Source organism: Odocoileus virginianus, chromosome 3, assembly GCF_023699985.2.
Source record: "Odocoileus virginianus isolate 20LAN1187 ecotype Illinois chromosome 3, Ovbor_1.2, whole genome shotgun sequence".
Lineage (NCBI taxonomy): Eukaryota > Metazoa > Chordata > Mammalia > Artiodactyla > Cervidae > Odocoileus > Odocoileus virginianus.
This window is the reverse complement of record NC_069676.1, coordinates 978,114-1,000,678: the sequence shown is the minus strand read 5'-3', so window position 1 is coordinate 1,000,678 and position 22,565 is coordinate 978,114. Positions and strand designations below refer to the sequence as shown.

The 22,565-nt window shown below is 42.6% G+C and overlaps 2 protein-coding genes across 3 annotated transcripts in view; both read right to left on the bottom strand.

Annotated features, from left to right (window-relative positions):
* The window catches only part of RNF130 (ring finger protein 130), a 141,975-nt gene that overhangs the window by 12,013 nt on the left and 107,397 nt on the right, over positions 1-22,565 (bottom strand). For both annotated transcript variants that reach the window (XM_070460613.1, XM_070460609.1), the window contains exons 4-7: positions 15,968-16,039; positions 14,056-14,138; positions 2,444-2,540; positions 712-916 (exon numbers count right to left, since the gene is read on the bottom strand). In XM_070460613.1, coding sequence (XP_070316714.1) covers positions 712-916; positions 2,444-2,540; positions 14,056-14,138; positions 15,968-16,039 — 457 coding nt within the window. The remainder of the gene's footprint in view (positions 1-711; positions 917-2,443; positions 2,541-14,055; positions 14,139-15,967; positions 16,040-22,565) is intronic.
* On the bottom strand, positions 6,650-7,389 carry LOC139032757 (SKA complex subunit 2-like). The gene has a single exon (XM_070460625.1). It carries the CDS (start codon positions 7,322-7,324, stop codon positions 6,941-6,943), a length of 384 nt encoding a protein of 127 aa, XP_070316726.1. The 5' UTR covers positions 7,325-7,389; the 3' UTR covers positions 6,650-6,940.

Sequence of the window (22,565 nt, the reverse complement as noted above, 5' to 3'; positions counted from 1 at the left end):
ACACATAAAGAATGGACTGAAAACAGCTGGCTTGTTACAGGGTGAATGTCCACTCACACGCCTGCCAGCCCACTCATACTTTGGTAAGGCCATCAAAACATTCAGAGCATTTTTTTTGTTTCTTGTCAACATTTCAACAATCATGACATTCATAACTAGCCCAGAACACTTTTAAAAAGTAGATTATCTTATGGCTTTTCTCACACCTCTTGTACAATTATACCAAGACACCAAATTTCACAAAAGTGTAAAATACAGCGAGTGGCAACTGGCTATTTCAACTGTTCCTAAAGTTGTGAATTTTAGGTTCAAATTCTGGATGAGTGTTTCATTAAGTTCCCTGCAGCACAGGAACTAGAGAGCACTGGTGCTCAGTTACACAACACGCCTGCGACGCTGCAGACGTCACACCTCACATCCCTGTGTGCAACACCGTCATTTCAAACAGGCTGATACGCAGCTGTTAGGACAGAGCCCCGATCAACTGCTCACCCAGTGGCGACTATGACCATTAGTTACACACAGATACACAAGTTTCTATTAGAAAGGGAGTTTCATGATTACAAATATCTGTTTTAACAAAAGCACCCATGACGTTCTCATTTACAGACTTAAGTCACTGGCCCCGGTGACCAATGGCCTCAACTCTTCACCACACGTCAAATACCAGCAGCAAGCCAGTCCCGCACCCTGGGCACAGGGCCCACTTACTTGTTACTGCGATGTTGATCTCTCCTGTTCGAGGAGTGAGCTCGCCATCCTGAGGAAGAGGCGAGATCCCCGAGGTGCGAAGTGGCTCGAGGCCCAGGGAGTTGTCACTGGCAAGCTCACCCAGGGCCGATCTTCGGTTAACTGCTTGGGTTCTGGTGAGCCTTTCCATATCAAATGCTACATTATCAGTACACGGTAAATTTGGCTGCAAAATATTTCCAGGTTAAAAGTGCTTGTAATATTAACAGATCCTTTATCAAATTCTAAATGCTTGACATCCTGTTGCAAAGATTTTACCAGTTTTCTCCATGTGATTTCCTCTCATTTCTCTCCCCATTTACACTTTCCATTCTCGTTCAAGAGTTTTTATTTAAAAGAAACTGGTGATTTCTTCCCCAAAATGATAAAAGGAAAGCCAAAATCCACTGTAGAACTGAGAAAATTGGATACTTATCTTTATAAAGGACAACGTTTTGTGAACATGGCTCACAGGCAAAGAGATTCATTATTATTATTATTATAAACTTGACAATCAGTGCAGTGTATCACTTTGGTGCATGTGTTAACACAGATAACATGAAATATCCCTTTTTCCCTATTAACTGTTCTGTAACACCTCATCTATTTGCTAGTCAGATTTTAAATAAATTTCACCTTTAAAACATAAAGAAAGCATACCACCAAGAGTAGATCTACATTGATAAGTCTTGTGAACTCTAAAAACCTGTTTCACAATGTAAGCACCTAATGCTGAGGGAGAGGAGCAGAGTGCTGTGGGGCTAAAGGCTACTATCATCCCCTAACTAGTGGACGTGGAAGGCCAGGGGTGCCGCCAGACAGTCTCAAGGGTGGCCCTCACCAGAAGGGAGTATCTAGGCCAGTGTCAAGTGTTAAGAGGTAAAGAAACTATAAATCACTGACATGATCTTTGAAGATGGGAGGATAAATGGGGCACTACTACCTAACTGGATTGCTTCTAAAATGTCATCTGATAGCATATTTTAAATAGGATTATTCAGATCTGCAAAGCTAAAATGAGGAATTCATCTGTTGGGTCAAGATAAACTTTCTTCTCTATATGGAGATTATTCAACGACTCTTTTTTGAGATCAGAAAGTATCTCACTTTCCTCTAAAAGGCAATAATCCTGGACATATATTGATATTTCTTTTAAGCAAAGAACTCCAAGGTCCTCAGGTTGTCAACGCTGGCTCACCTGGCTATGGCTGAAGTGCTCCATGTGGCTGGTACCCAACCAAAGCCCCTACCCAGCTGTCAGAGATCAGCTTGGGGCTGGCACTGCCCACCCTCACTGACCTCACCCTCAATTACCAACATCCAGGAGAGCAAAGCCAAATTCAAGAGGAAGAAACATAAGTAATGACACGGTTTAATATCACGTTGAATGCAGAAAAAATTACTACTGGACTAGACTTAAAAATCCACATTCTCCTCCTTTAAAGAAAAAAAAGATATTGAAATATAGGAAAATCACATCCTTCTTTCTACCTTAGTTCTTCGTCACACACCTACCACCCAACAGAAGCATGCTTTAAAGCAGACTAGCACAGTTCTTCAGCTGCTCTTCCATAAGTTCTCTGATGTGGGCTGGACTTTAATGTGGAAGAAAATGTAGTACTGGACCAACAAGACTATCTGGCAGAGAAAGCCTATGTTATGTTATGCTGAGATGTAAAATGACACAGAAGTATTAACAAAATAGGAAACATACCACAATGCCCAGGGCCTTCAAAATATTAAGTTTGCACATAGGACAGGTACAATGTTCACTAAGCCAGGGATCCACGCAGGATTTGTGGAAAACATGCCTATAAAAAAATGGAGAATTATATCACAAATTATATCCTGAAAAACTCTTAGGCCAAAATGCAAAGAAATGAAATTTTTAGTTAGCCTGTTTGGTCCCGAGAGACAAATACTGGGGATGTATTAAAACAGAGCTGGCAGAAAATCTAAACCCAATCTTATATGTTAATAGCACCGTATAATGAAAACTGATAAGCAGTATTTGGTTGGTTGGTTGTATTCCACCAAATTCCAAATAAAGATTTGAGGAAAAGTAGGAAATTTACTAAGAATGAAGATAACTGTATCTTATAAATCAGTTGTTTTCAATAATATCCAAAGCAGAAAAAAAGAATTTCAAGAAATATTAACCAGAAGTTAAATGTTAACCAGGAGTTAAACTCTATATAATTAGTTTCATGAACTTCTGTCTAAATGCTGTTTAAAACATTATTTAAAAAGAGTTCTTGTAAAACAGATAGACAGGGAGCCCAGACTGGCACTCTGTGAGTACCTAGATGGGTGGGAAGGGGGAGAGGAGGGAGGCTCAAGAGGGGGGTGATGTATGTATGATTACAGCTGATTTACGCTGTTGTACAGCAGAAACCAACACAACATTGTAAAGCAATTTTCCTTCAATTAAAAAAAATAAACCAAAGGTAAAAAAAAAAATAAGTAAATGAAATGTAAAAAAAAAAAGACCTTTAAGCAACCCAAGTTAAATGCTTGTAAAGTTACAGGGTAGTTGGGACTATTTTTAGGGATGAGCTGTGCTTAGGAATCAGATAACATTTAACCAGCAGTTTTTAGCTAAAATGTTGAAGGGAGAGAGGATGGGTGATTTTGAGTCCAGAGAGTGGAGCGCCACATCCTTGTGACTGGAAATAAGTCATGGAGGGCTTTGCATTCTTGAAGAAGGTGCATGCGCCCACTGGAAAGGACAAAAGACAGTGAGGGCACTCTTGAAATCGTTCCTCAAGCTCATGTGCCTCCCTGTGGTGGCTCTGAGAGCCTGAAATGAGGCCACAAGGAAGCCCCGTAGTCCTGGCCAGGGGGCGGGGCAGAGGCAGGGGCCAGGACAGGTGATCGGGCACCATTATCCAATCACAGTCTCGGGATAAGACAAAAGAAATTTTGAGAAAGATACCAAATTGAACCATCATATGCTTTTTAAATGTTGTTAATTTGTAATTTATATATTAGCTTATAAGTAGTTACATATACCTTTTCAAAATATATATACCTGTTTAAAAAAGTAAGAGATTTAGAAAACTCACTGTTTTAATTGGGATTTGGAAGAAACATTCATGCTTACAGTTTCAACCCAAATAACCGATCATCACTCAGTAGACTTGTACCCATTTTTTGGGGGTTAAGAATCAAGATGTGTGTGCATGCTCAGTCTTGTGGATTCTTTATACATTTAGTCACCCGAGAAGCCCAAGAATCAAGATATTGGCAACTAAATGGTGGTCCTAGTAGTAAAGGACCCGTCTGCCAGTGCAGGAGACATAAGAGATGCGAGTTCGATCCCTGGGTTGCGAATATCCCCTGGAGGAGGGCTTGGCAACCCACTCCAGTATTCTTGCCTGAAGAATCCCATGGACAGAAGAGCCTGGCAGGCTACAGTCCATAGGGTCGCAAACAGTTAGACACGACTGAAGTGACTTTGTACACACAATCTGAAACTTACAGATAATGCAATGAATCAGAACCTCATCATCCCTGAAGGTTTTCACTTAAGGGGTGAAAGTCATCAAACCATAGACAAGACCTAAATTCATTTAGTATACATAACACATTGTCACATCTGTTTACTGTTCCTTGCATCTGAAGTGTACTCTGAAAGGGAGATAAAGGCTTGCCCCAGAATTCCACTGAGAGGGTATTCTCAGAGGTGGGGGTTATTCCCCAGCAGCTGTGAACGGTGCTGGCTGTGGCCTAAGGAAGATAAGAACAAGGCCTCTATTCCTTTTTTCAGATATAGACCCCTTTAGGTTTGACATAAATGACAGCTCCTCCTCACTGCAAGGGTACATGCATCTGCCTTTATTTGGCGTATGTTTGGCAAATGTCTCTGGGAGGGCTATGGACCAGGGAGGGTTTGGTCAGTGTTGGTAGAGATGGGGGGCTGGGAAGGTGCTCTCAGGCAGTTCGATGCAGTGTGGACAGTGAGTGAACTTTGGCCACTTGGCAGGTGACAGAGAGAGAAGGGTATGTGACCTCTGGTGCAGCTGCTCTGGAGCTGGGGAGCTGACTTGAACCAGTTGTCTGTGGAAACCCTGGTTTAAGCCAGCAGTGCTGGCTTTTACCTTCCCTTCTTACCAGCATTTCTGCTTTCCCCTTTTCTTATTATCTAGCTTTTCTTTACTATTAGCAGTTATTTGGAATGAGCAAAATAGTTTAATCCCGTATTTAATTTTTAAAGCTGTTTAAATTGAGTGTTCTCTGTCCCTTTAACCTTAGTTATAAATGGATTTCTCTTATGTCAGGGTCCTTAAGTGTTCCCTTGTAGGTTTGCTGATCCAAAAGAAAGTGTTTGGGTCCCTGTGGAGCACTGTAATGAAGGAAAACAAAGACCAACTGTTCCCTAGGGACAAGCTGGGAAAGAAAGCCTCTCTTCCTTCAGTTCAGTCGCTCAGTTGTGTTCGACTCTTTGTGACCCCATGAATCGCAGCACGCCAGGCCTCCCTGTCCAACACCAACTCCTGGAGTTTACTCAAACTCATGCCCATCGAGTCGGTGATGCCATCCAGCCATCTCATCCTCTGTCGTCCCCTTCTCCTCCTGCCCCCAATCCCTCCCAGCATCAGGGTCTTTTCCAATGAGTCAACTCTTCGCATGAGGTGGCCAAAGTATTGGAGTTTCAGCTTTAGCATCAGTTCTTCCAATGAACACCGAGAACTTATCTCTTTTAGGATGGACTGATTGGATCTCCTTGCAGTCCAAGGGACTCTCCAGAGTCTTCTCCAACACCACAGTTCAAAAGCATCAATTTTTCAGTGCTCAGCTTTCTTCACAGTCCAACCCTCACATCCATACACGACCACTGGAAAAACCATAGCCTTGACTAGACGGACCTTTGTTGGCAAAGTAATGTCTCTGCTTTTTAATATGCTGTCTAGGTTGGTCATAACTTTCTTTTCTTTTTTTTTTTTTTCAAAGAAATAAAACATTTTTAATCTGAAAGTACAGTATGTTGAAAAGCACAGTAGTACAGGACACAGGGGCTGGCATCGAGTGAACAGGCAAGAAAAGTTTCTGACTGGAGAGGGAGGGGAGGTGGGAGATGCTAGAGCTGAAGGGTCATCAGCAACAGGACAGAAGGCAAGCTGCGATTTCATACCTGCAGTTGATGGCACAGGGTCTGGTTCCTTGCTGGATTCAATTCTGTCTACCTTCTTGAAAGAACAATCCAGTAATGTCTGAGTGGTAGCTCTTTTTTTCTCATCATAGATGCCACGGTAGCACTGAATTACATTCTGAATGGCCGCTGCAACCTTCATGTACCATCCTACATTCAGGTCCTATGCCTCAAAACCTCACAGTGCCTCCTCAAACAGAGCTAACTTATGTGACTGGAGGGGAAAACACACGTTTACGTCTTCGAACGTTCACAACTTGAAAGTTCATATATAGAGATTTACAGTAGAATGAACTGAACAAGTACAGTAATAGAGACTAGAGGGGAACAAAGGTATATTTCAGGTCCCTGAAATATGACAGGGGCAATCTGAAACAGCATTAGAAAGCAGAGCTCATGCTCAACGTTGGCAGGTGGAAGGAACAGGACAAGAATAAAAGTGAAGCTGTCACAGAAAAGCCAGCTTTCTACTAAGTTAGGTATTGTGGGAAACTGTCAAGTCACATGTTAGCAGTCTCACCAGTAATGTGACCCACATCTGCAATCAGAATTTTCAACAATAAAATTATTTACATATGTATAACATAGTACAAATATTTTTCTAACCTTTAATTTCCCAAGCATGTTCATTCACATCTGACTGACTGATAGTACATAATATTCTTTTGCAATAGGTCAGTCAGGACATTTGTGTTATCCCAGTTATACAAAAACAGATATGAAATGGTGTTGGGACTTGCTTGCCTGAAATTACTAAGCATGTGTGCATGTATTTTAAAAATCTCTTTATTTCCATTCTGCCCCTTTGGCTGAACTTTATTAATACAATATCTGCCCTTCTCTTGTATCCCCCTCTCCTGTGGAAGGCATCACTATCCAGTGACCCAAGCCAAATCTCCTTTGTCATCTCCCGACCAGTAGTCATCAATGTTAACAAGACATCTTCCTAAATTTCTGGGATTGATTTCTTCCCCATTAGAGTTCCTTTTTGCAAGTCCATTTCTTCCTCAGAAGTCTGACATGTGAGCTCTTAATTGCTCTGCCGCAGTTTTCTCTTCTTCAGTCAGTGGTAACAGCCGCAGGATCAGAATCTCCAGCGCAATGCTGTCCAGTAGACCTCTCTGTGATCCTGGAAATGTTCTGTATCTCCAGGTCTGTTTCCTTCTGCAGTTCTTGTATCAAGGTCATAGTCTTATTGAAAGTAGCACAAATGCGGCTTTTAGTCTCTTTCTGCTCCACAGAAATTGGTTTAAAGCGAACATGCAAAGTCTGATATCGAGACTTTATTGCTGACAATTCCTTTAAAAGTGTAACTGGATTTTTCTTGCCTGCTGAATCAGGATAATTAGTCTTGATTTCATATTCCAGCCTGTACTGAATGTAGTCCAGATCAGAGTCAGCTTTCTGGAACATCAGTTCCAGCTTATCGACCTCCGCCTCCATGTTGAATAGTTGACATTCCTCAGACCGCGGCGGCGCTTAAGCCGCAAACCGTACCCCGTAACTTTCTTTTCAAGGAGTAAGCGTCTTTTAATTTCATGGCTGCAGTCACCATCCGTAGTGATTTTGGAGCCCCTAAAAATAAAGTCTGACACTGTTTCCACTGTCTCCCCATCTATTTCCCATGAGGTGATGGGACCAGATGCCATGATCTTAGTTTTCTGAATGTTGAGCTTTAAGCCAACTTTTTCACTCTCCTCTTTCACTTTCATCAAGAGGCTCTTTAGTTCCTCTTCACTTTCTGCCATAAGGGTGGTGTCATCTGCATATCTGAGGTTATTGATATTTCTCCCAGCAATCTTGGTTCCAGCTTATGCTTCTTCCAGCCCAGCATTTCTCATGATGTCCTCTTGATGTACTCCTTTTCCTATTTGGAACCAGTCTGTTGTTTCATGTCCAGTTCTAACTGTTGCTTCCTGAACTGCATACAAATTTCTCAAGAGGCAGGTCAGGGGGTCTGGTATTCCCATCTCCTTCAGAATTTTCCACAGTTTATTGTGATCCACACAGTTGAAGGCTCTGGCGTAGTCAATAAAGCAGAAATAGATGTTTTTCTGGAACTCTCTTGCTTTTTCGATGATCCAGTGGATATTGGCAATTTGCTCTCTGGTTCCTCTGCCTTTTCTAAAACCAGCTTGAACATCTGGAAGTTCTCGGTTCATGTATTGCTGAAGCCTGTCTCTTCCTTAGCTAATTCAAAATCAGAAAGTTTTTGTTTTTTTTCCCATAAAAATCGCTTTTCCTTTAGGTGATCTGCCCACCCTATGGCTTTCCCAGCCTCAGTCCCCACCCCAGCCAGCAAGCTGCCCCTCCCTCCCTCCCATACTTCTTCCTCCAGCCACACTCTTTCCAGGATTTCAACAGTCTAGCTCTACACCCGGCCCAGAAAACAGTCTAATTCCCACAGCACACCTCTCCCTCTTCACCTGCTGGCCCTTCTGACACAAGCCCATCACTCTGACTCGGGCCACTGACAGCTGTGGAGGGGAGCTGCCCTGAATGCGCGGCTTCTCTTCTTCATCACCTGTTTTCTTTACCTCTTGCTTCTGTCTCCTCGGGTCTACTGTTTTACCAAACTCCACATGGCCTTCCCTGCTCCTACAACAGCCTGCGCCGCGACAAACAGTCCTTTCTAACTACCAGCCATCTCATCTGAGCGCTGCGGGGGAGAAGAACAGAGGGGAAGGCTGCCTGCCGTCTGCCTTGTGAGGCTGTTTGCAGCAGTAACTGAAAAACTCAGAAAAGGCCCCAAGGATATGCAAATAAAAGGTATTATTAAACACATAACTAGACAAAGTAATGTCAATACTTCATACAACTCCTGCGGCACGGTCAGAACACTTCAGCATGCTGAAGTGAAGACTTCAGGTCTCCACACGCCCACACCAGAGTGACCTCTCACAGGCTTGCAGATAATGAAAGGCATCCACAGACACTTCAGAGGGGCACGTGGGGCCAGTAAGACTTGGAAAAGAACCCCTTCCCACTGTTCTAAAAAGACCCGAATAATAAAAATGCACATAAACACAGAAAAGGGCCCGACATACTTAGGGCTGAGCGGTGTGCAGGGACGAAGGCGGGCGATGTGTTCAGGGAAGGCGAGGCGTGCAAAGGACAAGTGCGTCAGAGCCTCAGAGAAGCCCTTTATTCCTGTTAGGAATACTCCGGACACAGAAATGCTGGGGGGCATGCGGAAGTATAGGACACAGAAGGGAATAGAACCAGTGCCACTGACACAGTGCCTTCCACTGCCCCACTTCCCAGCGCACTCAGCTAGAGCGACCGGGACGGTGGCCGGGGGTGGCCGAGGCGTCTACACTGAGGGCGAGGTGTCTCCACAGCCCTGCAGCTTCTCGGTGCCGTGCAAGACCCGGCAAGTGTAAAAGGATCCAGGATCACTGAAGCTCAGAGACAAGAACTCTTTCCCCGAACGGGGACTGGCAGCAGGCACTGTCTTAAATAGGCTTTCCCTCCGAGGAGGGGGCATCAGAGCGGTGCCTCTGCCAGCCACCAGGTGACTGACCCACTTTAGCTTCCAAGGTGGCATCTTAGACATACAATGATCCGAGCTGCAGCACTCTACTTCTGAAAAGTGTTTTTAACCACTAAAAATTTTGTGGCTGACCTTTAAATAGAAGAGGTGCAAAACAGGGAGCGTTTTCCAGTCTCTAAGATGTGTTGGCTAACATCCAGAGGACGGCTGACTGTAATCAGCTGACACAAGCCGGAGGTCCCAGTGCGGTGCTGACTGCCATCTGGTCTCAGCAAATTAACATGACAGAAGGTCAAGAGTGAAGGCCATGCGGCAAGAAGCCAGCAATCCACGAGAGGTCTGCTATCTGCACAAAGCCTCAGTTCAGTCTTGGGGCAGCTATGTTAAAAGGAAGGACAAACAGACATAAAGGCACCTGTACTCTCTCCCTGCGTTACTCAGGGGAAGAAGAGACAGTGAGTGCAGATGCTTTTCAGAACCTGGCTGTAAAGGGGAGAAGCTGTAGGGTGGTACAGCTTCGGAGAGGGGTTTGAAAGAGAGTTATAAAAACTGGATAGGAAATGCTTGAGCATGACGAAATGCTGGTGGGCAGAGACAGAAAGGACAAGAACTGGAGGGAGCAAATAGTCAATAGAGCCCGGTCTCAAGGATGAGAAGGTGCCGGCACACAGAGGCCCAGGTTGAAAAGCACATTAGAACCAAGGAGGCTGTCCTCTGTCCTGACAGGAAGCAAGGCTGCAAGGGTGGGTGTGGAGACAGGTGTGCGTGAAGGCTTAGGATCAATAAGCCAGGAGAATTCCAACTAACAGCCACTGTTTTCTGTGAAGACAATGGTGAAGTTATCTGATGAGAGTGAGGAATAAAGGGATGAGTGCGGATGTTTAAGGAGAAGAGATACCTCTGGATGTGCTGCTTGAGGAGAAGGGAGAAATGACCAGGGAAAAAGAGGGGCTCTGGGCAGTGCTCCAGGCCCAGCTAGCCTTCCAGGCACCAGAGCTGTCCGGCAACCAGACCTAAAGGAAGACAGAGCCGAGTCACACATCACGTCCGTTTCAATGACCCGCAGGCTACAGAGGGAAGGCAGAGTATCTGAGGGAGAGAGCACAGAGCAAGTGGCACACAAGAGTTGTTAACTCAAAGGAACTCGAGAGGGACCCACGGGAAAACAGAGGCTTAGGGAAGACGTGGAGTAAAGATGAGTATTTGTGCGGAGCCATTCTCTAGGCCAGGCGTCCTCACCGGGAGGCATCTGTGGCTGTCAGTGGCCACGTGTGGGGGGTGTTAGTGGCACCCAGGGAGTGGAGCCAAAGATACTGCTAAGAACGCACAACGCAGGGGCAGCCCCTCAAACCTGCCCAGCAGAGAAATGTCTGGTTCCAAATGTCAGCAGTGCCCAGGCGGAAAGACCTTGCTCGAGGTAAAGAACTGTCGACTTGGGTCACACAGAACATTGCTTGATTGTAAAGTTAGTTTTTACTGCCCCTCAGAATCATGCTGTTGGCACCATCTCAGTTAGACGAACTGTTTTCCTGAGCAGGCCATGCAACACAGAGAAAGCTACAACTCGCTTCAAAGTAAAAGGGGGAGCATCATCTAGACAAGGATCTAGGAATAAAAGACAACCACGTGAGCAGTGTCCTAATTACAGGTGCAAAAAAACGCTGTGTGTCAAATTCTAATACTCGAGAGCAGACAACAAATACAAAGGTTGAGATCCCCTCCACTGGTGGTAGGTCAAATTCTAAGAAATTTCTAAGATCAAGCACAGCTCTAGACTTCAACAGATGGCGTGGCCTTGCAGCATCAGAGTCACCCCTGGTACTTAATAAAAACAAACAAGCCTGGAGCTCCCCTCAGCATATATTTCTGAAAGTTCCCCATTGATTCTGACCTTTGGAAGGAAAAAAGAGAACTAGGAATGAAACTCTAGAAAAGCCAATTCTTGAAGGACAGAAAGAATATGGAACAAATTTCCCAGCACAATCTAGTTTCAGCTGAGGCTCCCCTGAGGCAAACACTGTCACCTTACCAATTACCATTAACAGCTTTGGAAGCCTTCATTCTTAGGTCCCAGACAGTCCTAGGGGGCCCCTGGACTAAGAGAGGAAGACAGAGAATCTGCAAAGACTTGGCTTCTTCCTGGTTATTCCAGTTTCAAAAGAAATCTGTGCGGGTAAGAACAGGTTTTAAAAGCAAGTAAGAGCTGATTATGCTTTATAAAATATCCTACTACTGTTTCCCCTGATTTGTATAGCTGATCCTTGAACAAATGTGGAGGGGCAGTGGTTAGGGGTGCTGACACCCACTGAAGTTGAAAATCCACATATAACCTTACAATCAGCCCTCTGTATTCGTGGGCTTCCCTGCTGGCTCAGCTGGTAAAGAATATGCCTGCAACGCAGGAAACCCAGGTTCGATCCCCGGGTTGGGAAGGTCCCCTGGAGAAGGGAACGGCTGCCCACCCCTGCGAAACCCGAGAGAGGAGCCTGGCGGGCTACAGGTCACGGGGCTGCGGAGCCACACGCGGCTGAGAGACTCACTTCCACTTTCCTGTTCCTCTGTTCGTGGTTCTGCAGGTCCAGCCACCAGCTGGTCACCGACTGCTGCAGTATTCACGTATTCACTACTGAAATGAGTCAGCTGGTGCGATTCAAACCTGTGTTATACAGGGGTCAACTGTGTTTGTGTGTGCATTGCCTTTAGCTTCATGTTCTTAGACCTGAAAACTGTAATTAATTTAATTTCCTACAGGACAGCTGTTTTACAGAGTTCCCTTAATATGTAAACTAAATGACGTGACTTCCAGAATCCTGGTTTTCCATTTCAATATATGGAATTATTCACAAGTTATGATTTAAAGAAACCCAGATCTCTCTGGATTCAAAATTTATAACTTTGTGAATAAATAAACTAACATCAGTAGCCTCATGGAGACAACTACTACTGATTATTTTATTCATTCATGTGTTCCATATTATTAGAAGGTAAGAGTTACATGAATGAGTTTTAAATGAGAAGAGGAGAGGCTTTTGATTTTAGGCTTCTCGGTAGATGACTTCATATTTTTCCAATCAATGCTCAGACTGTATATCTTAATGTTTCATACTCCCGAGCTTGGCATAGCGCCATGGTAGAAATCCACACGCTCTTTTGGGGGCACCAGAGTGCAGGCGAACATCCTCCTTTCTGAGGGAGGCATGTGGCCCTGTGTAAAGAGTAGAAATAATGCAGAAGGACATTTTTACACCAGCACTGCCATTTCTGAGTTGTGTGACCCTGGCCCTGGAAGCTCCACTGCTGACGTCACCACACCTCACTGGACAACGGGGAGACAGCAGATGCAAACTGCACAGAGCAGAGTGCCTGACCTGGGGTAGGCACACAGCATGTACCAGTGCTCCCCACTGTACACAGCCAAGGCTCAATCAAAGGCTTAACCCAAGTCCTAGAGTTCTGCTTGTTGTTCAGTTGCCCACTCATGTCTGACTCTTTGTGACCCCATGAACTGCAGCATGCCAGGCTTCCCTGTCTCTCACCATCTCCCAAAGTCTTCCCAAGTTCATGTTCACTGCATCGGTGATGCCATCCAACCATGTCATCCTCTGATGCTCTTGTTTCCTTCTGCCCTCCATCTTTCCTAGCATCAGGGACTTTTCCAATGAGTCATCTGCGTGCATCAGATGACCAAAATATTGGAGCTTCAGCATTAGCATCAGTCTTTCCAGTGAATATTCAGGATTGATCTCCCTTAAGATTGATTGATTTCCTCACTGTCCAAGGAACTTCCAGGAGTCTTTTCCAGCACCACAGTTCGAAGGCATAAATTCTTTGGCATTCTGCCTTCTTTATGGTCCAGCTTTCACAACCGTACCTGGCCAATGGGAAGACCATAACGTTGCCCATACAGACTCCTGTCAGCAGAGTAATGTCCCTGCTTTTCAACACACTGTCTAGGTTTGTCATTGCTTTCCTGCCAAGAAGCAATAGTCTTCTTATTTCATGGCTGCAGTCACCATCTGCAGTGATTTTGGAGCCCAAGAAGAGGAAATCTGTCACTACTTCCATCTTTTCCTTTTCTATTTGCCATACGGTAATGGGGCCAGATGCTATGATCTTAATTTTTTTAATATTTAGTTTTAAGCTGGCTCGCTCACTTTCCTCCTTAATCGTCATCAAGAGGTTCTTTAGTCCCTCTTCACTTTCTGCCATGTGGCCTAGTGGTAAAGAAGCCAGCTGCCAATTCAGAGTTCTGGTACCCAGTGCCAAGTGGACACTGCTGAGGCTTTACTGGAGGGCCTAGTGATGTATCCTTGATCTAAGAAGGAGAGGATCAGTGGCTAGATCTGAAACCCACAGAAATAAAAATTCCTGACCTTACTGTTTTTAGGCTCCTGATGCACTCTATTTTTCTCTTAACTAGAGAAGGTTTGCAATCAGGTCCTGCTGAAGTCTGCAGCAGAGCTGCCAGGGCCACATGACTCAGAAACGGCAGGGCCAGTAGGAAGCTGTCCTTCTGCATTACTTCTGTTTACCACCATGTTCAGTGTGCAGCCAGGCCTCTTCCCACCAGAGAAGTTGGGGGTAAGAATGGCTCTCAAAAGCAAACGGATACCCCCTCCAAAAGGGAGATACACACATCACATTAGTACCATTCTATTTTAAACAAAGAAAGCCGACATACTTGCAGGGCAGAATCCGGACAACATCATTCTGTTTATAGCTTTCTATGCAGACTGCACAATGATCGAAGTCTGGGTCTGTTTCCTGAAAGGCAAAGAATGGGAACAAAAGTTACACGCTACTCCTAAAAGTACCTAAATGGAGGAGATACAATCCAGCTAAAATTTCTCCTGTGGCAACTATGGTAAATAGGTAATTATAGAATGAAAAGTTATACAAAATGTAGTATGTTTCCAACTGCTTAACTGTGTCAACCCAAGTTGTATCCAGGCCAATCTACTTTGTTTTTAAAACTACAGTGTAACAATTAATACTAATTCTGTTTGTGAAATAGCTTAGAAATCAGAATAATAACGTTTTTCAAGATTCAAATCAGCCATCACCTTGGGCCACCTTCTCCCCACTACTGCTGCGTCAGTATTCTGAGCATGTTGTCCTCACCAGGACACGGATCTGACCACAAAGTTAAGTATAGGCAGGAAAGATGGTGAGCCACCACCAGACCCGCCCCAAGGATAGGAGATCTGGGACAGAGAACAGCCACGGATTTGACTCTATACTAGGTCTTTATCAAGGTTTAGGAAGAGTCTGCCAGGTGTTTGGTCAACAGGGTAACTGATCTCTGCCTCCTCTGGACTGGGGAAGGGTTCCCCTGACTTGTCATTAAACAGAGCACTACCAGGAAAGGCAACACTATTTGTTGCGTCACTGCCCCCTGGACTGAAACTCAGCAGGACAGGTCTAGGAGATACAAACTAAGAAAAAGTGTTGACTTTAGTAAGGAAAGATGGTTAGCATGGGGGACAAAGTAGGATGGATAAGTTAAATGAGCTCCAGGGAAGTTCAAATTAATGTGGCAGCTGAAGGTTATCAGATCAAAAAAGCGTTTATATGGGTTATCACTCCTCTGGCATGAAGTATAGTTGTTGAGATGCTCCATATATTCTCTGCAGGTATTTCTAGTTTTTTGTTTATTTAGTGTACCATGAAGTTCACTGAAAATATTTCTACCTTTCCAAGCTGTGACAAGGGAAAATAGATGTAGGGTGTCAAGGAAGTGGGAATAAAAATGAGTAAAGTAAAGAAAGTGGTAAAACTTAAAAGGATGGAGAATTATCTGTAATTATCCTTCTAGAGTTCTTCGATAAAAAATTAGAGTTGTCTTTAGCAGAAGACAGGTTTGGTTTTTATGCCTTCATAGACACAATTTTTTAATTCTAGATAGCCTTGAATATATTGAATATAGGGTCTCACATTAAGTTGCTATTTTTGTCCACAGAAAGCAGAAGCAGGACTCCACCAAGTTTCGCGATCTGACTGAAAAACTGGGGTTAGCAATTTCAGCCACAGATAGCTTCTATCACTGCCTCTCCGATTTATTTCCCGTAAGCTACCAGGCCCAACTCTAACAAACAGTGCCCTTCTTTCAAACTGCTCAGCCAGCTGGACAGGGAGCACCATGTTAACAGCCACGCCCTGAATGTGGGTCTCCAGTCTCCACTAATGTGAAGAATCAAAACATAGAAGAGAGATGCAAAGTCTTAGAAAGCACAGGAAGAGAACGCACCTTCCTGGCTCTGTACAGAAGAACCCCAAAGTATCCTAGGTTTCAGCAGAAGAAAACTGTTAGGGAAACAGCTAGGGAAATTATAAGGAGTCCAGTGAAGCTAATGATGACAAGAGCATTAAAAGTCCAGGAAAATTAGAGAACTGTATGATCTCCAGATAACAGGCATACTAAGAATAAGATTTCCAAGAGAAGTTAGTTTACAATAAAGCATCAGATAGTACGCTTGAAGTAAAAGGAAAACCTAATGGAGGAGACACAAATGGTTAGTATGCATTGTCACCTACCAAATGAAAAGCAAAATACTTTAGTGTTTTACAGTGCTAAAGTGATTTCATTACTATACCTTATCACCCTTTTTCACTGTTCTGGTTGTCAATTTGCTGATGGCTTTCTTGGCTGCATCTCCAAGACGACGCTATGAAAATAGCAAAGGAAAACAGATATTAGGTGTAAAATCTCTGGATTTTTTTTATTTCAGCAAACTTTAATAAAATTTTTACTGAATTTTAATATATACATTGTATTAATTTCAGGTATACAACATAATGATCCAATATGTGTATATGTTTTGAAATGACTACAGTAACTCAATATCCATCACCAGACAGACCTTTTTCCTTCTTGTGATAACTTTTAAGATATGCTCTAGATGATATTCTTTATTTTAAAATAAATATATAAAGTCCTATTATCCTACATTACTTTCCAAGTCGTATCAATGAAAGGATTCCAAGAAAACAATTAAAAAGTTAGAAAAACTGGCAGTTTCCCCACAGACTTAGCATTCTGGTAAATAAGTGTATATAGTAAAAAAACAAAAACACCCAGGTGTCATAACCACCAATGCATTTTGTATCTAACAAACATTTGAAACATTACATTATCAGTATCTAGTTCTTATACACATCAGAGCTACAGACCACTGTTCCAATATCTTTCTTATTCTGCTCCAAGGGTGACACACTCTTAGACATACAAGCTCTGTCTCTGAGAAAGGCTATCTCTAAAACGCCTCAAAACTGCTTATCAACCTCAGTGCGTGGGGGGAGGGATGCAGTCATGAGCTCTGCTTCTGACTGCCATTGCTATGCTCCATGATCTTAGTTAGGAAGGGACATTCACCTTTCTGAGCTTCAGTTTTTCTCATTTAAGAGAGTTAAATCAGACAAATCTCTAGGGCTTGGAATAGAGTAGGAAGGAGTTAGATAAGGAAAGCATTGGGACAGGAAGGGGAATTCTGGACCAAGGACTACTCCAGTAAAGACAAATAGGTAAGAGGCACAGGTATGTGAGAGAAATTACAGATTGATATAACTGTAACTATGGTGAGCATATATTTTATTACTCAAATTAGAATATTCTGAGAGTGAGAGGACCCTGTTAATAATTATACTGGGATAATAGGTGCAAACCAAGACTGCAGGCGCACTGGGACAGATATATAACCTTGCATATAACCAGATCCTAAACTGTGATGGGAGGCAGATGATGGGGCTGTAGTAGTATGATAAAGGCTAAAACAAGGGAGACCTTGGATTTTATCCTGACAATAAAACAAAAACAACAGAAAACTTTAAGAGGAACTTCAAAGTACACAAAAGAAAAAGGAATTTAACGAACCTTTAAAGTACTCATCACTGAATTTCAATTATCAATATTTCTCTATATTTTTCATCTATTCCCCTATCATTACTGTCCTAGAGTATTTCAAAGGCACATCACAAGCACTGTATGCTTTCACCCATAAACTCATACCAAGTGAACTATGTCTAACAGACATGGGCTTTTGTTTGGTGCTACTGTCTTACCTAACAATATTAACAATAATTAATCAACATAATCTAACACTCAAAGTATTTCCTCAAGTGTCTCCAGAATGTCTTACTACAGTTGGCTTGCTTGAATCAGGACACAGCAAGGTCTAAACATGGCATTTGGTTGCTATGTCTCTCAAGTTTCCTTTCATCTACGAGTCCCCTCAATCACATACATGCATTCATACGTATACAAGCCTACATACACATATTTCAAAAACAGCCTTATGGAGATATAACTGACTTAAATTGTATAAAGTGTACAATTTGATGTTTTAACTTGACCCATGAAAGCATTACAGTAGTCAACAGAGTCTATCATCCTTCCCAAATTTCCCTGTGTCTCCTCCTAATTCCTTCTTCCTACCATCCTTTCACTTCATCCTCTATGACTTACTTTCTGCTGCTGCTGCTAAGTCGCTTCAGTCGTGTCCGACTCTGTGCGACCCCATAGACTGCAGCCCACCAGGCTCCCCCGGCCCTGGGATTCTCCAGGCAAGAACACTGGAGTGGGTTGCCATTTCCTTCTCCAATGCATGAAAATGAAAAGTGAAGGTGAAGTTGCTCAGTTGTGTCCGACTCCTAGCAACCCCATGGACTGCAGCCCACCCGGCTCCTTCATCCATGGGATTTTCCAGGCGAGAGTACCGGAGTGTGTTGCCACTGCTACTATGGTTTATATTTTTGAGAGTTTTACATAAATGGAATGATAGTATATACTATTTTCTGTATGCTTTCTTTCACTCAGCATAACTATCTTGAGATTAACCCATGTTGCTGCATGCATCAATAGTTCACTTCTCTCTTATGCTATGTAGTATCCCATTATACCACAACTTATTTACCCTTTTCCCTGTTGATGAGGCATTTGTATTATTTTTCAGTTTTGGTGGTAATGAATAAAGTGAAAAACAAACAATGTACTTTACATTTCAAACAGGACACAGGTCTCTGTAAGGATCTCTGCTTCCTTTCTGCTGGGTCAAACAGCTATGAAGCAGGGAAGACTGGTTAATATGGCAGGCATGTCTGACTTTTTAAAAATTATTTTCTTATTGAAGGATAATTGCTTTACAGAATTTTGTTGTTTTCTGTCAAACCTCAACATGAATCAGTCGTAGGTATACATAATATCCCCTCCCTTTTGAACCTCTCTTCCTATCCCACCCTTCTAGGTTGATACAGAGCCCGTTTTGAGTTTCCTGAGCCATATAGCAAATTCCCTTGGCTATCTATTTTACACATGGTAACCTAAGTTTCCATTTTACTCTTTGAGTTTCCTGAGCCATATAGCAAATTCCTGTTGGCTACCTATTTTACATATAGCAAAGGAAGTTTCTGACTCAATGGACATGGGTTTGGGTAGACTCTGGGAGTTGGTGATGGACAGGGAGGCCTGGCATGCTGCAGTTCATGGGGTTGCAGAGTCAGACACGACTGAGATTGAACTGAACTCAAAGTTAAGTTTCCATGTTACTCTTTCCATACATCTCACCCTCTCCTCCCCTCTCTCTGTCCATAAGTCTATTCTTTATGTCTGTTTCTCCATTGTTGCCCTGTAAATATCTTTAGTACCATTTTCTAGGTTCTGTATATATGCGTTAGAATAAGGTATTAATCTTTCTTTTTCTGACTCACTTCCCTCTGTATAATAGGTTCTAGGTTCGTCCACTTCATTAGAACGGACTCAAATGCGTTCCTTTTTATGGCTGAGTAATATTCCATTGTGTATACATACCACAACTTCTATCTGTCCATGGACATCTAGGTTGCTTCCATGTTTGAGCTATTGTAAATAGTGCTTCAAGGAACAATGGGATACATGTGTCTCTTTCAATTTTGGTTTCCTCAGGGTATATGCCTAGGAGTGGGATTGCTGGGTCATGTGGTGATTTTATTCCTAGCTTTTTAAGGCATCTCCATACCATCTACCATAGTGGCTGTATCAATTCACACTCCCACCAACAGTGCAAGAGCGTTCCCTTTTCTCCACACCCTCTCCAGCATTTACTGTTTGTGAACTTTTTGATGATGGCCATTCTGACTGGTGTGAGGTGATATCTCAGTGTAGTTTTGATTTGTATTTCTCTAATAATGAGCTATGTTGAGCATCTTTTCATGTGTTTGTTAGCCATCTTTATGTCTTTTTTGGAGAAATGTCTGTTTAGGTCTTTTTCCCACTTTTTGATTGGGCTGTTTGTTTTCCTGGTATTGAGTTCTATGAGCTGCTTGTATATTTTGGAAATTAATCCTTTGTCAGTTGTTTCATTTGCTATTATTTTCTCCCATTCTGAGGGCTGTCTTTTCTCCTTGCTTATAGTTTCCTTTGCTGTGCAAAAGCTTTTAAGTTTAATCAGGTCCCACTTGTCTACTTTTGTTTTTATTTCTGTTACACCAGAAGGTGGGTCACAGAGGATCCTGCTTTGAATTATGTCATTGAGTGTTCTATGTCTTCCTCTAGGAGTTTTATAGTTTCTGGTCTTACATTGAGGTCTTTAATCCATTTTGAGTTTATCTCTGTGTATGGTGTTAGGAAGTGTTCCAATCTCATTCTCTCACACGGAACTGTCCAGTTTCCCAGCGCCGTTTGAAGACAAGGTCTTTGCCCCCTTGTGTATTCTTGCCTCCTTTGTCAAAAATAAGGTGCCCATGGGTGCCTGGGTTTATTTCTGGGCTTTCTATCCTGTTCCATTGGCCTATACTTCTGTTTTTGTGCCAGCACCATACTGTCTTGATGACTGTGGCTTTATGGTATAATCTGAAGTCAGGAAGGTTGAGTCCTTTAGCTTCACTCTTTTTTCTTAAGACTGCTTTGGCTATTCAAGGTCTTTTGTGTTTCCATGTAAATTGTGAACTTTTTGTTCTAGATCTGTGGAAAATGTCACTGGTAACTTCACAGAGATTGCACTGAATCTGTAGATGCGTTTGGCAGAAGAGTCATTTTCACAATACTGAGTCTTTCTACAGGAACATGGAATATTTCTCCATCTGTTTATGTCACCTTTGATTTCTTTCATTAGTGTCTTATAATTTTCTGCTTACAGTTCTTTTTGTCTCCTTAGGTAAGTTTATCCCTAGATACTTAATTCTTTTTCTTGCAATGGTGAATGGGATTAATTCCTTAATTTCTCTGATTTTTCATTGTTAGTATATAGAAATGCAAGGGATTTCTGCATATTGATTTTATATCCTGCAACATTGCTAAACTCACTGATTAGCTCTAGTAACTTTCTGATACTCTCTTTAGGGTTCTCTATATGCAGTATCATGTCATCTGCAAACAGTGAGAGCTTGACTTCTTCTTTTCTGAACTGGATTCCTTTTATTTCTTTTTCTTCTCTGATTGCTTTAGCTAGGACTTCCAGAACTATGCTGAATAACAGTAGTGAAAGTGGACACCCTTGTCTTGTTCCTGATCTTAGGGGGAATGCTTTCAGTTTTTCAACATTGAAAATAATGTTTGCTGTAGGCTTATCACATATGGCCTTTGCTATGTTGAGGTAGATTCCTTCTATGCCCGTTTTTTTGAAGAGTTTTAAACAATAGAATGGGAAAGACTAGAGATCTCGTCAAGGAAATTAGAGATACCAAGAGAACATTTCATGCAAAGATGGGCACAATAAGGGCACAAATGGTATGGACCTAACAGAAGCAGCAGATATTAAGAAGACGTGGGAAGAATACACAGAAAAACTATATAAAAAATATCTTCATGACCCAGATAATCATGATGGTCACTCACCTAGAGCCAGAAATCTTGGAATGTGAAGTCAAGTGGGCCTTAGGAAGCATCACTATGAACAAAGCTGGTGGAGGTGATGGAATTCCAGTTGAGCTATTTCAAATCCTAAAAGATGATGCTGTGAAAGTGCTGCACTCAATATGCCAGTAAATTTGGAAAACTCAGTAGTGGCCACGGGACTGGAAAAGGTGAATTTTCATTCCAATCCCAAAGAAAGGCAATGCCAAAGAATGCTCAAACTAGCACACAAATGCACTCATTTCACATGCTAGGAAAGTAATGCTCAAAATTCTCCAAGCCAGGCTTTAGCAATATGTGAACTATGACCTTCCAGATGTTCAAGCTGGATTTAGAAAAGGCAGAGGAACCAGGGGTCAAATTGCCAACATGCACTGGATCATCGAAATAGCAAGAGAGTTCCAGAAAAATATCTATTTCTGCTTTATTGACTGTGCCAAAGCCTTTGACTGTGTGGATCATAATAAACTATGGAAAATTCTTCAAGAGATGGGAATACCAGACCACCTGACCTGCCTCCTGAGAAATCTGTATGCAGGTCAGGAAGCAACAGTTAGAACTGAACATGGAACAACAGACTGTTTCCAAATAGGAAAAGAAGTATGTCATGGCTGTATATTGTCACCCTGCTTATTTAACTTATATGCAGAGAACATCATGACAAATGCTGGGCTGAAAGAAGCATATCTGGAATCAAGATTGCTGGGAGAAATATCAATAACCTCAGATATGCAGATGACACCACCCTTACAGCAGAAAGCAAAGAGGAACTAAAGAGCCTCTTGATGAGGGTGAAAGAGGAGAGTAAAAAAGTTGGCTTAAAACTCAACATTCAGAAAACTAAGATCATGGCATCTAGTACCATCACTTCATGACAAACAGATGGGGAAACAGTGGCTGACTTTATTTTTGGGGGCTCCAAAATCCCGGCAGATGGTGACTGCAGCCATGAAATTAAAAGACACTTGCTCCTTGGAAGGAAAGTTATGATCAACCTAGACAGCATATTAAAAAGCAGAGATATTACTTTGTCAACAAAGGTCCGTCTAGTCAAGGCTATGGTTTTTCCAGTAGTAAAGTGTGGATCTGAGAGTTGGACCATAAAGAAAGCTGAGCGCTGAAGAATTGATGCTTCTGAACTGTGGTGTTGGAGAAGACTCTTGAGAGTCCCTTGGACTACAGGGAGATCCAACCAGTCCATCTTAAAGGAGATCAGTCCTGAATATTCATTGGAAGGACTGATGCTGAAGCTGAAACTCCAATTCTTTGGCCACCTGATGAGAAGAACTGATTCATTTGAAAAGACCCTGATGCTGGGAAAGATTGAAGGTGAGAGGAGAAGGGGACGACAGAGGATGAGATGGTTG